The sequence below is a fragment of the Haliotis asinina genome, chromosome 3 (assembly GCF_037392515.1).
Source record: "Haliotis asinina isolate JCU_RB_2024 chromosome 3, JCU_Hal_asi_v2, whole genome shotgun sequence".
Taxonomy (NCBI): domain Eukaryota; kingdom Metazoa; phylum Mollusca; class Gastropoda; order Lepetellida; family Haliotidae; genus Haliotis; species Haliotis asinina.
This window is the reverse complement of record NC_090282.1, coordinates 6460264-6474823: the sequence shown is the minus strand read 5'-3', so window position 1 is coordinate 6474823 and position 14560 is coordinate 6460264. Positions and strand designations below refer to the sequence as shown.

General features: G+C 39.4%; 1 protein-coding gene across 1 annotated transcript in view; it reads left to right on the top strand.

Moving 5' to 3' along the window:
• Positions 1–14560, top strand: part of LOC137277372 (sorting nexin-27-like) — a 51881-nt gene that overhangs the window by 34328 nt on the left and 2993 nt on the right. Inside the window, exons 4-12 of the mRNA XM_067809076.1 lie at positions 3821–4013; positions 4420–4490; positions 5451–5552; positions 5990–6068; positions 6579–6739; positions 7399–7488; positions 10343–10492; positions 10731–10859; positions 11024–11086. Of these exons, the coding sequence (XP_067665177.1) occupies positions 3821–4013; positions 4420–4490; positions 5451–5552; positions 5990–6068; positions 6579–6739; positions 7399–7488; positions 10343–10492; positions 10731–10859; positions 11024–11083 (1035 nt within the window). The 3' untranslated portion in view covers positions 11084–11086. The remainder of the gene's footprint in view (positions 1–3820; positions 4014–4419; positions 4491–5450; positions 5553–5989; positions 6069–6578; positions 6740–7398; positions 7489–10342; positions 10493–10730; positions 10860–11023; positions 11087–14560) is intronic.

Genomic DNA, 14560 nt, shown 5'->3' with positions numbered 1-14560 from the left:
ATATGTGGCAGACCCCAATGTGGTACCTTTTGCTATTTACAAACTTTTGTGATTTATCATTTTTCCAGTTTGCATGAAAACGATTCTGACTTGGTCTGAAAATGGGAGGGATGGACTTTTTTTCCGGAGCACAACTCTAAAACTTCTTAATATCTTCCAGCAAAACTTGGCAGATATGTGAGGCAGACCACAAAGTGGTGCCTTTTGCTGTTTTATTTTTTCCGGTTTCCATGGAAACAATTAGGTCATAGTCTTAACAATGGAAGGATGGGCTTCGTTTTCGGAGCAGAACTTTAAATCCATTTCATATCTTTCTACAGATCTTGGCAGATGTATGAGACAGATCTTGAAGTGGTGCCTTTTGCTGTTGACAGATATACGACATTTATATTTTTCATGATTTCCATTGAAATGATTCAAACTTAGTCTAAAAACATTAAGTAACTGTCAGATGATTTGTCCTTTCAAATATGTAGGGGCTGGGGAGATATGTCATCTTCTGATGACTCTTGTCTATACTTGCATGGACTTTCTTAATTATGTTTGCTTCAGGGTCTGTGTTACAGACAAAACATATTGGCTGCTTATAAGTTTATTTACTCTATGATAATTTAACCATAAGACTTTGTGTTTTGCAATATCCCATCTACATCACATCCATCTGTACACACTATTCAATGAGACCTGTTCAAGTGAGGTGGACATTGTGACCACCTTGCTTCATTTGTTGCTGTTATGATATGCTGTGTGTGCCCAGAATCATTGTGGTTGTCACACCATGGAGGTTCAGGGTTATCCCTAGGTCAGCTGTGGTTGTCGGAAAGGATCCTGTATGGACCAAGTGGTCAGTGACTAGCTTGATTATTTGACTTTGACAAGACCACATAATATCAAAATCTGTACTGTCAGGTTGAAATTTGCATCATATATAAGATGTCGTGATATAACTGGATTATGGCTGAGTGTGGGATATATTCGCGTACATAGTGAATACTTTGGAATGAGCAGCCAAATGTACTGTGAAGAGTTATTTCCCTTGGAACCTGCTTCCATTACCAGCCTTGTTAGTGTACCCTCATAACCCCAGTTATGTGTCCAGGGAGATGTGTCTGTTTTGGAGAGAAAATACCCATGTTTATGTTTTCATAATGTTAACGGTTTAATGAAGAACATTCAAATGACTTTGGTGAAGTACAAAAGCTTGTGACTTGGGTAGTTTATTATCCTGCAGTTAAGGATCAAATGTCCTATAGATCTGGTGATGCCATGGTATCTGTTGTTTGTATCCAATGAATTACAGGAGTTGGGTTTCAGCAGCTTAGTGTTTGTCACCTGATACATTGTTGCTATGATACAATGTAATGTATATCAGGACTGACAATGTATACTCACAAAGGCATTTCTTATCTCATCATGGCGGAGATAGAAATAAATCAAATGCTATATTATTTCAAATTAGATCAATTTGTGTCTGTACTTTTTGTGATTTGTCCATAAGAAGGGAAAATAGATTTATGGTTGCTTTTATTACTATTTTTGAACTTGACCAATGGATGGCCTTGCCATTGATACATTGTTATTATAGGATATTATTATTATTATAGGATATTATTATTATTATAGGATATTTATATAGCACACATATCCAGGCAACTTGTGCTTACTCAAGGCACTGACATATATCCCCTTGATCGTCAGATGTCAATATCAACAGCCCATCATATTATCAGTCTCAACTCCCTGGGGAGTAAACAACTCTTGCTGCCTCTAGGCCCACAGTGTTATTTGTAGCTGTCTCATGCTATCGAGGTACCCATTCACAGCTGGGTGGACTGGGAACCATAGTCACAATACTTTCTCCAAGTTTAATGCACATTGCTGTACCCGCAACTAGGTTTTTGCACGTATTCATGTGGCCACTATCTGGTCATATACCAACGGATTCTTTTTTAAGTGGACAGGGTTGTGTCCTGTACACTAGGGGTTATGACAATATGGAAAGAGTCTGCACACAAAGTTGACTCCAAGGTTTGTACACCCAGTCACAGGTGGGCTTGATCCTGACACCTCAACCTCATTGGATCACTGTATAAGTTGGAAGTTATCACATCATGTCTCTTAAAATACAGGGATTTATCAGTCCCGAGTTGTATGCAACCTTACAAGGGACTGATAAGACCATGTATTTCCCAAGACATGATGTGATAATGCATTTATCTAGCCGAACGTTTCTGCTAAATCAAAAGAAAACAATACACATCAAATTGACTTGTTTTTTGCTTCAATTTCATCCTCAATTATGGCCAAGCGTTTCCTTGCTGCCATGTTGACACCAGCTGATCGATTGACCTGACTGCAGCGCACGTTACTAAAGGTTTGGCGATACACGCTTTTCTCACTTCACTAGATCACCGAGGCGTGGCGGGATGACATGACATTTGTACTCCTGCTCGTGGATCATGACGGGTGTACATGGTATTTTATCAGAGTCACGTGAACCAATCAAAACTCAACATTCTAACATGAGGGTGGATAAGTACTATTTACACATTTTTGCCATTAGGCTAGTTCTGTCTGTTCATTTGTTGTTGTATGTTGTATTTTGAAATCATCATAAACCCTAACCCTAACCCTAACCCAAACCCTAATGTAATGCGCAGCCACCCATGCTGTCGAAGAATGATGGCATGATGGCTTCTAGCTGATCACATTTTGTGTACTTTTTATCCCCAGCTGCACATTTACCTGGGGATATAGTATTAGGCTTTGTCCATCCAAGTATCTTAAGAACATTGGAGATGTTTGGATGTTTCTTTTCATATTTGTTACCTTTATTCCTCTTTCTTATGAGAAAAGTCACAGTCAAGTTTTGCGACCTTGACCTTCATTTTAAGATCACAAGGAAACTATATTGTTTTGCCCTTGTCAGCAAGATGTCTGAAGAACTGTTCATTGGATTTTCTTCATATCTGACACGACCCGTGAAGGTCCTGGGTAGAATAGGCCTTCAGCAACCCATGCTTGCCAGAAAAGGCGACTATGCTTGTTTTAAGAGGTGCTCAACAGAATTAAGTGGTCAGGCTCACTGACCTGGTTCACGCATTTCATCAGTTCATAACAGCTCAGATTGATGCTTTTTATCTCTGGATTGTCTAGTCCAAACTCGATTATTTACAGACGGCCACCATATAGCTGAAATATTGCTGAATGTGGGTAAAACTAAACTCACTCTCTCACTCATATTTGACACCAAGCTTCATGGAATCAAGGTGCATGGCCCAGTCAATTTTGGTGACATCACATAATTTTCAAGGTCACAGCAACACTTTGAAGATTTCAGCATGTTCACCTTTATGTTAAGCTTAGTAACAATGCTTGTTACTGAGGAATTATGTCGCCTTAGTAACAATGCTTGTTACTGAGGAATTATGTCGCCTTAGTAACAATGCTTGTTACTGGGGAATTATGTCGCCTTAGTAACAATGCTTGTTACTGAGGAATTATGTCGCCTTAGTAACAATGCTTGTTACTGGGGAATTATGTCACCTTAGTAACAATGCTTGTTGGTGGGGAATTATGTCACCTTGGTATCAATGCTTCTTTCTGGGAAATTATGTCACCTTAGTAATAATACTTTTACTGGGGAATTATGTCACCTTAGTAACAATGCTTGTTGGTGGGGAATTATGTCACCATAGTGACAATGCTTGTGTTACAGAGATTGCTAGGACCCTCAGGGCTGATATATGGTTTAGGTTGTTTTAGACATACTAGGTGTATCTTTTCTACGTAAGAACCAGCCTCCTTTTGTTTTTTCCAGGTTTACAATATCTACATGGCCGGTCGCCACTTGTGTTCCCGCAGATACAGGGAATATGATGCCCTTCATCAGAACCTTAAAAGAGAATTTCCCGACTTCAACTTCCCCAAACTTCCTGGCAAGAAAATTTTCCATTTGTCAGAACAGCAGCTTGACCAAAGACGACGTGGACTTGAACAATACTTAGAGAAAGGTATGCAAACGCTTGTGTATATTATCTATTTGTGAAAGAAATACTGTACATGACTCACTCACAATACATTTAATCATTAGTACATTTAATACGTTTGTATGATGTTGATCTTTGGCAACTACATGTTATTCAGAACAAAATGCCTAGGTTCTTTGCATCTATTCAGGTTCCTCATTTGGTATTTAGATGCAGAAATCTGGTGTATGGCAATGTTCCCTTTGTATGTATTCTTATTTTCAAACAAAATGCATTCTCCTATTGTAACTGTTTTACTATGTATCTTTATGTAAGAAATGTTGGTGGACCAAGCTCAGAACTGCTACAGTTATTTCGCTAAGGGCAGACCATGTATTCCTCCTCTAGGTATTTTGCTATTCTCATAAATTGAATGTGTTATATGTTCTAGTGTGTGCAGTACGGGTGATTGGAGAGAGTGAGATTATGCAGGAGTTCCTGTCTGCCGATGGAGGGGAGTCCGTATGTATCAGCCAAATATAGCTTGCAGTATTTTACAAACACCAGTAACTGATGCTTTTCTCCTCCCAGTAGCTCTAGATGACTCTCCTGCAATCACTTCTCTGCCCTAGTATCATGGGGCTTTGGTAATTTGTCTCATCAATATCGGTATGGCTGCTGTTGCCTGGTATAGCATGATCATACAACAGTAGTAATGACTAAATTGGTATCTTGTGTTTTTACGAGTTCATTTTGTATTCTGTGATGGGCATTCTACATAACATGTAAAGCCCAAGTTGGTCACTTATGAGAACTTTGCAAGCAGTAGGCGCATTAAGAGAGTGCCCCCTTGTCTTTCATGATGGATCAGTCATATATACTAGTTTGGGATCACAGACAGGCTTGAAACAATACATGTATTATGTTTGCTGGCACCAAATACATTCTCACTTAACTAAGAGAAAAATTTCTGCATCATTTCAGTGTTGCCTCCCACACAAGCTTGATTATTACTGAAATCCTGTTTTAAATATTCTTCATTCAGGACAACTGTCAGCAATGTGTTGAATGTGATTGACATGACCAAGTCTGTGCAAAGTTCATCTATAATAAGAATATCTCGACATTGAATTTTATCATTGCACAGTACTGCAGTCAGGGATTTTATCCACTTATCTGTTGCCTTAAGCAAGTAAAAAAATTCACCTGGTAAGATTGGCTCTTGAAAATCCAGACACTGACTCAAAGATCTACTGAAAAAGACTTCTATTTACAGGATCAAGTCTGTAGCAGTCTTCAACTTCTGCTAGTGCGATGCCATTCTCGTAAAATTCTGTCAGGACAAGTAAAACCTCAGTTGACAGTAATGCCCATAGATCTAAAATGTCTTGAAAATGCTGTTAAGAGGTATGTTTGTTTAAGGAGATTTGAAGGTTTTATGCACATGCAGCAGTTGACACTGTACCCAATATATGTGTCCAGGATGATGCTAACAGTGAAGTGGAACTGAAGGTGCTGCTCCCTGATCGCAGTCTGTGTGTGGTCACTGTGCATCGGTCTGACAACGCTGATGATGTGTACCAGGTAACTGCAGCAGACGTATCAGTCTGGAGACCATTGTCAATCATTTGAAGACTTGATTAATTAAACATTTCAGCATTTGCCTATAATCCTTCTTTAACCAATGGGAGTAGACCTACTTTGTGTTTAAATTAAGGCATTGACAGCTGATATGACTAATTGGTTGATAGACGTTTCTTTGAATTTGAACATAGCAGGTATCTTAGGTGAATAATTATCAGTACCAACAAGTGATTAATTTCAGTTAATGTTATTTTCTAACTTGCTATGTTTTCTTGTAAGGGAGATAACTTTGGGTTATGTTTTAGGTTATGTTTGGTGTATGTAAAGAAGAACGTGTTTAGGGAAAATCTTGTGAGGTACATCTTGTGACACATTTTGTAAGGGAGATAACTCTGTTGTGTATGTTGTAAGAGAGATAACTGTGTAATGTGTTGCAGGCGGTAGTGGACAAGTTACAGTTGGAAGAGAATGTAGCAGCATGCTTCTACCTTTTTGAAACCGTTGAATACAACTTTGGTAAGTTTGGATTTTAAGTTTGGTGAGTCCCATGCTTGAAAACCTAAAAGTCTTAGAAAGTGTTGCAAGCCTTTCATGGTCATACTAATATATATTCTTCAACTTTGACAGTTGTCATTTCATTTTCTTTTAATGCTGTATGGTATAATATCTTACATTATGCTTTGTCCTTGATTCGAATGTTAAATAGCCTCTATCTGTTTAAGACTCCAACATGAAACGTGGTGAATTAGAGCATTGTTTGCACAGTTACCTACCTGAAGCAGCTGGAGTGTAGACAGTCTGTCTAGTAATTATTTATTAGCGCTTGGCTCTTTCACAGTGTAAACAAGTGATGCATTCATTACATTCTTCTACAAATAAGGAAGTCATTTACTTCTCAGTCATGTGAAGTAGGTCTTCACAGTCATCACAGAGTTATTTCCCTTTTTGACAGTCTCTAAACACATCAACATCATCTCCAAACAAATGTGGCATATACTCATGCAAGATCATTTGTCTGCATTACAGAGAGAAAGCTGCAGCCACATGAACTACCCCACAACATCTACATCCAGAACTACAGTACCGCAACCGCCACATGTATTGTCCTCAAGAAGTGGGTGTTCACACTGTCCAAGGAGATGATGCAGAACGCATGTGAGAAGGCAGTTAGCTTCTTGTACTGGCAGGTAGGTCACACTGGTACATTACATCTATTACAGCTTACAATTAGAATGGAGTAACATTATACCCCGATGACTGGAACCATTTCTAAACTATCAGTCACTGGATTACTTGGTCCAGTTTTGATTGTTTTCAGGACATCATCATGTAGCCACCATAAACACTCATAAAATAGGTAGGCAGTGAACAGACTTATGGAATGGATGAATAAACTCCATATACTTTTGTAGACATGTACTTTGTATTTAAGTGATATCTCTTTGTCTTTTTATGTCTGTTAAATATTCTGTATCTATTCCATCCCTCTCCTATCATTCACGTGCAATGTAGGAACTGTTGTAGCTGTGTGATGATCTTCATCAACATGACAAATGTACTTAAAGTCACAAAATGTAAGAACGCAGCCAACTAAACAGGTGTCGATATGTTACAATATTCACTCATTCATACGTTGAAACCTTGTGATATATTCATAGCTTTGATGATGAGGTAACTGTAGGTAACTGTGCTCATTTAAACATGATCTGTACTACCTGTTGTTAGACTTCCAGTTTTGTGAAATCAGAGGTTGCACAGCAGGTTAGATGGGAGTTTTTGTGTGTTGGTGATAATATGCCTGACTCTGAGTCTTGTCACTGACTGTTATTATTTACATTGTTCTCAGGCAGTAGATGAAGTGAACCGAGGACAGATAAAGACTGGGGACAAGTTATATGAGTTGAAAGCATTACGAGAGGCAGCAAAAGCTCATGAGGTAAGAAATATGTTTTTAACTCTTATGATTTTTAACTCTTACCTGAATGATCTTTTTCCCCTTATCTTCTCACTGTCCTTGACATATGTCAGCCCCTCCTGGATTCCACGGCAAATTTTTAAGAATTCCGCGGCAAATTTAAGCAAATGCTGTACCCCATTTTTCAATATTCTGCACAACATTCTATGGTTAAAACTTTTCGAAAAAACAACATAAACATTATACAGACCTTTATAGTTTAATCCTCAAACACAGATATAAAGGTAAGTTGACAGTATGCATCACATCTTAAGTAAGTTTGATGATAATGTACCAACACCTTTTTCTGTGTTTGAGGATTAAACACTTGCTGAAAGTTATTTGTCTCCTCTCAATCGTAACTGTGAAGCAGACGAACAACTTCCGGTTTCATCCAAATAACAATTATATAATTATGTGAAATCTAAAATAATTTCTATTTTCAAAATGATCGATTTTGAGAACGTAGTTGCAGTGTCAAATTCATATAATTTTATTTGAAACATGCCTAAAACTTATTTTATTAATAAAATATCATTAATCGTAATTATTTTGAAAATGTTGTCACAATAAATATGTCAGTTCATGTAACTGATCCTACTTCTGACATTAACTCTACCTTTCGTTTCGGCTTTCAGTCAGTTTTGACTCTATTTTTAAAATAAGCAAATTCTGCAGCAGAAAACTGGCAAATTCTGCACGAAAATGCCTTTTCCGCAGACCAGATGTTTTTCTCCATGGAAAGGTAAATTCCGCGATTTTTTCTGCACCCTGACATATCTTGTGCATGTTCTTGTCCCTGCCATATCTTGTTCCTTTTACCTGACATGTTTTGTTCCCATTACCTGGCATATCTCGCTCATGTTCCTAACATAACTTGTTCTTGTTCTGTCGATGACATATCTTGTTCATGTTCCTGTCCCTGACATGTCTTGAAGTGAGATGTGTTCTTTGTGAAAAATCAGATATTGTGTGAATGAGAAATAATTATTTACTTAGTGTCCAGGATTGTGATACGAAAACCCCTACTTCAAATTCAAGGAAGTCAGACATAATAACATGGTTAGAAAACAATAACGTACCATTTCCACATAACACAACAAAACCAAAACTTTATGAAATCATTAAAATCAACAAAAGAGCACCTGGTGTCTAGGCTAACTGCCCCCAGGCAACTGCCCCCGCCAACTGCCCCCTGGCTATCTGCCCCCCATCCATTGTGCCCCACGGACAACTGCCCCCTTGGCTAATTGCCCCCTGGGACAGGAGCCCCCATAATAACAACACACCAACTAATACATGTAATTGATAGCCCTATATACGTAAGGCTAAGGTTAAAGTTAAAGATGTGGAAGTAGTTGGTCATCTGCATGGTCACACACATGCACCAGACTTGAGAGAAGCAGTAGTGGCTAAAGTGAGAAATGACGTTAAACGTAAGGCAACTGACACTTTAGAAACACCCCAAAAGATTCTCACACAGAGCGGAAACAAAATGATTATAACAGATGGCAAACGGGGCATGGGGGATGGACGGGCGGACGGACAGACGAGGCGTCGACTATATCCCCCGACATACCAGTACTGACTTAATAGTCCCAGAGGAACTTACACAAACTTTGCAGGGAGAACCCTTCCTTCTGTATGACAATGGTGCTGAGCAAGATTATTATTTTCCACTGCCAGAAATCTATACCTCCTCTAAACGTCATCTACATGGTTAAGTGATGGTACATTCCAGGTTGTTCCCGAACTATTTTATCAACTGTACACAATACATGCTCTGTCCAATGACCGTGTTCTTCCCTGTGTATATGGCTGCCCCCTCAACGAAAAACCTACCGTGACAGTGCCAACAGACTTGCACGCGTTGTTGAGGTGTATGACTCCATGCACATTTTGGAATTTTTAAGAACCATATCCCACAATCTGTCCTTTTAAATGAATTGATACTTGTATTGAATCTAAAGATTATGTATTGTGGTATTATAGAGTGCTATAAATAAGAATAGCATCATAACATTTAGTTTGTGTGTTTTGTTATGATGGGGGGGTGCAGTTGTCTGGGGGGCTATTATCCCGGGGGGCAGCTGTCTGGGGGGCACAATGGATGGGGGGCAGATAGCCAGGGGGCAGTTGTCCCGGGGGCAGTTAGCCTGATACCAGCACCTGAGTATAAAAATTGACCAGTATCTGAAATCACAAGGTCATGATGTCTTACATTTGCCCCCTTATCATTGTGATTTGAACCTGATTGAACTGATCTGGGGTATCATCTGACATTGCCCGGAATACCACAACGTTTAAAATGATTGACACTCAAAATCTAGTCCATGGCTAAAATTTTACAAGACACATGGAAAAAATCAGTTGAGAAAGTTAAAATGCTGTGGAGCATCAGTACTGGCTTCAAAGAGGTTTACAACAGGCAACTATCAGTCCTGTTATCATATGAGAGCACTCTGATGACTGACAGAAGCAACTCCATGTCCGATTCAGGAGCACAGTGTGATGACTTTTGAAATCAACATCACATGTGCCTCACTTACCTGACTGTTACCTGAGCTACACCTATGTCACAAATCTTGCATTGTCAAATAAAAATACTTATGGTTTGTTAAACGAATTCTGTATTTTTTTGACAAAATTCTGTAGAGTTGGTGTGTTTTTCCTATTTACTTTGGCATTAGGTTGAGTTATTTACGATTATTTGTTTTTGAGTTTTTGCAATTCACTGGGGAGATGTTGACTTAAATGGGCTGTCCCCGACATATCTTGTTCCTGTCCTTAACATACCTTGCTCCTGTTAATTGACATCCCTTGTTGCCTGTTGCAGTACCTGAAGGTTGTGCGTCACTTGGATGGATATGGGGAGGTTGTGTTTCCCCACTGTGCCTGTGACTCCCGCCGAGATGGTCATGTAATTGCTATCATTGGTCTAGAAAGCTTCAAGTTGCAGGCATGCAAAGATGATGGACAGCCAGAGGTGAGTGGAGGGAACAGATAGGGAACCCCTGTGTTAGGTATTAGGCCAAATACTCAGATGTTACCGTGATTAGGGCAGATGTTATAACCTATGTGGTTGGAGCAAATGTTATAACCACTGTGATTTGGACAGATGTTATAACCACTCTGATTTGGATGTCATGTACAATTTTGAGCAGATTTATCTTTCCATATGTATAATTCATATGCATCTCCTAAATGCTGATGTCTTTTTTCAGTCACAAGTGATTGAATTCTCCTGGAAAGATGTCCGGTCATATGAAGTTGATGAGGAAGGAATGTCCTTTAACTTTGAGTATGACAGACCTGGGAAGAAACCGAGGATAGTCAAAATATTTACACAATATGTGAGTAGTTGTACATTTCCAGTGTCTTCAGCCATGATGTTGCTGGAATATTGCTAAAAGTGGAGTATAACCAAACTCACTTACTTTGCCGACTGATTATCTCTTTTTTGTCCCGCGGTGATTAAAGTGCCTTTAACTTAATCCATTTCCTGAATTTGTTTCAGAGCTATTTTATGAGTGATTGTTTTGATCGAATATATGAAGAATTGGACTGGGAGAAATAAGTTGTGAGTATTCGTCTTTTCATTACATGTACTCGGGAGATATCATTTATCTAAGGTGTGTCATCTGTGTAAAGTCTATATACACGTTTGAAATAGCTGAATTGTAATGACTTTATGTTTGATTTGATGTTCCCTGGCTCTGACAAACTGACCGATATTGAGATTGAGTGTCAGAAATGCTATATTTTTCCTTATCCATGCTTAATTGTTAATTGTTTACAATTAATTTCCTCTTCCTGGCGAAGGTAGTGGAACACCTGAAATCCCTTGAAGTTCCCTTCTAAAAGAAGAAGATGTAAAATTCACACTCACCCATTTATTACCTCCCTTCCCATGCACATGGTCAGCTGATCGGCCATGACACTTCACTTTCTCCCTATTGCCCGACAAGGGCAGCTCGAGGCATCCAGGGTCGTTATACGGCGATAAGTCTTTCATTCTAACTAAATTTGTGTTGTATGCGGTTTTTGGCTTGTTTATATATACTATTATTGTACAAATTTGTGATAATTGTGCTTTTCTCTAACACATATTTCATCAACTGAGACTTTGTCTCAGTTGATGAAATCATGTTTTCAGTTCAGGTTATGGCTGTCGACGGCTGACCCGCATTTACTTTGCCTGGCGTATAAACCTTTATGTTCTGCTCATACTCATTGTAAATTTTGTATTAATTTGTCTAAAGCAGAATTCTTATTATATGTACGGTCTGTTCACAGACATGCTAGAGGTAAGTAATGTTGGCTCACATTAGCCATGTCTAAATGTGGTGAAATAAAATCGGGTAACCGTTTAATTATCCCCCCGGCATTATATGTCGGGGGATATAGTCGACGCCTCGTCTGTCCGTCCGCCCGTCCATCCCCCATGCCCTGTTTGCCATCTGTCTGTCTGTCATAATCATTTTGTTTCCGGAGCATAACTCAGAAACTGTTCAATATTTTTAGACCAAACTTGATAGATATATCAGTCAGAAGTTGAAGTGGTGCCTTTTGCTATGTATAGGTTTTTGTGATTTATTATTTTCTCGGTTTCCATGGAAACGTTTTGGACTCTGTCTCAAAATGGAGGAATGGGCTTTGTTTCTGGAGCAGAACTCAAAAACCATTCAATATTTTTCTGCAATACTTGGTAGATATATGAGTCTGAACCTATAGTGGTGCCTTTTGGTATTTACAGGTTTTTGTGATTTATCATTTTCTCAGTTTCCATGGAAACGTTTTTGACTTACATCTCAAAATGGAGGGATGAGCTTCGTTTCCGGAGCAGAACTCAAAACCCATCCAATATTTTTCTGCAAAACTTGGTAGATATATCAATCAGAACCTATAGTGGTGCCTTTTGCTATGTTCAGGATCTTGTGATTTATTATTTTCTCGGTTTCCATGGAAACGTTTCAGACAAAGTTTGAAAAGTGAGAGGTATGTTTCATTTCCAGAGCGGAACTCAAAAACTTCTTAATATCTGTTAGTAAAACTTTTTAGATATATGTGGCAGACCCAAATTGGTGCCTTTTGGTTTTTAAAGTTTTTTGTGATGTATTATTTTCTTGTTTTCCATGGAAACGTTTTGGACTTGGAGGGGTGGGCTTCGTTTCCAGAGCACAACTCAAAAACCATTTCATATCTTTCAACAGATATTGGCAGATATATGAGACAGATATTGAAATTGTGACTTTACTGGTTGCAGATATATGGCGTTTATGATTTTCATGAATTCCATTGAAACAATTCAAACTTAGTCTGAAAAAACAATGAGTAACTCTCACATTATTTGTCCTTTCAAACATGTGTAGGCTGGGGGATATGTCATCTTCTGATGACTCTTGTTATTGATGCTGAGATTCACTCCAGCTATGTGCCAGACATACTCTGAGGTTGTGTCCAGGGTCAGGTGGGTCCCCTGACAAAGACTCAGAAGAGACTGTCTGTTGAGGCAGGGCAGTCACAGCCCAAGAAATCTAAGTCATCGAAGTTGAAGTCTTCATCTGTAAGATCATCACAGTATCATCCCTCTTTGAAGAAGAAATCGTTCGGGGAAGAGATCAGCCCCTTCGAAGAATGTCAATATTTTGACGAGTCTACATTGATGATACGGAGTGAAGACATCAGTCAGCGGACATCAGCAACTAGATCGACACAGACGGCATCATCAACGCCTCAGAACCCTTTTCATCTACAACAGACATAACAGATGTCGACTGCAACCTTGGACATCTTAAACAACTCTTCAACACTGGCGTCAGTGAAGCACCGCATGCCTTCATGCAACAATTCACAACGCAGATAATAAATCTTTTGAGCGGTAGTTGGAATCAATCCCAATCTTCTTAGTACCAAAGAAGAATTCCAGAGAGACTCATTTACAACATGAAGGAATTCAACAAAAAGTTTCTACAGAAGCCAGAACGTTTCAAGATGTTACATCTTCCTCAACTAAGACTTCTCATCCAACCAGTAAACCAACTAACCAGCATAGATCTACAAGATGCATACTTGCATATCCCGATGCATCAAGAATCGAGGAAATGTCTGCGCTTCTTTTTCAACGGCCAGCATTACCATTGGACAGTCCTTCCATTTGGAATATCTTCGGCCCCATGGCTATTTACACGTGTAACCAAACCCATCGTCAATTATCTACACCTCAGGGGGCTATGCAGTGCTTTTTATCTGGATGACAGCATACAAGCATCAACGGAAAAGTCAAGTCAGACTACAATTAGACTTCACAATCAGGCTGCTAACACAACTGGGTTGGTTAGTAAATTACCTAAAGTCGGAACTGGAACCTCAACAAGATACCAAATTCCTCGGGATTTGTTTCATCACTACGTTGAATCAGACTGTAGTCCCGGAGGACCGGTGGGTCAAGAGTCAAGAAATGATAATGCAAGCTCTACTCTCTCCGTTAACACTTTGACAATGACAGTGTCTACTAGGTCTCCTCACATCAGCGCAAGATATGACCAGAAGAGGAAGACTGCAGTTGCATTCCTTACAACGATTCTTGAATCTTCATCTCAACAACAGAGGACAGATTCCGCTCCCTGACAGCCTGAAGCCTTTCTGATGTGGTGGACTCTCCGATCAAATGTCTGCGCAGTGGAACCTACATGTTAGAACCAGTATTCAACGACCACCTCTATGTAGACGCATCTCTACAAGGATGGGGAGCGCCTCATGTCAGCGCAAGATATGGCCAGAAGAGGAAGACTGCAGTTGCGTACCTTACAACAATTCTTGAATCTTCATCTCAATAACAGAGGACAGATTCTGCTCAGAGACAGTCTGAACCCTTTTCTGATGTGGTGGACTCGCCAATCGAATGTCTGCGCAGTGGAACCTACATGTTAGAGCCAGTATTCAACGACCACCTCTATGTAGACGCATCTCTACAAGGATGGGGGCTCATCTAGGAAACAAGATAGCATCAAGAATCTGGAACGAAGAGGAACAGGCTGGAAATGAAAGCAGT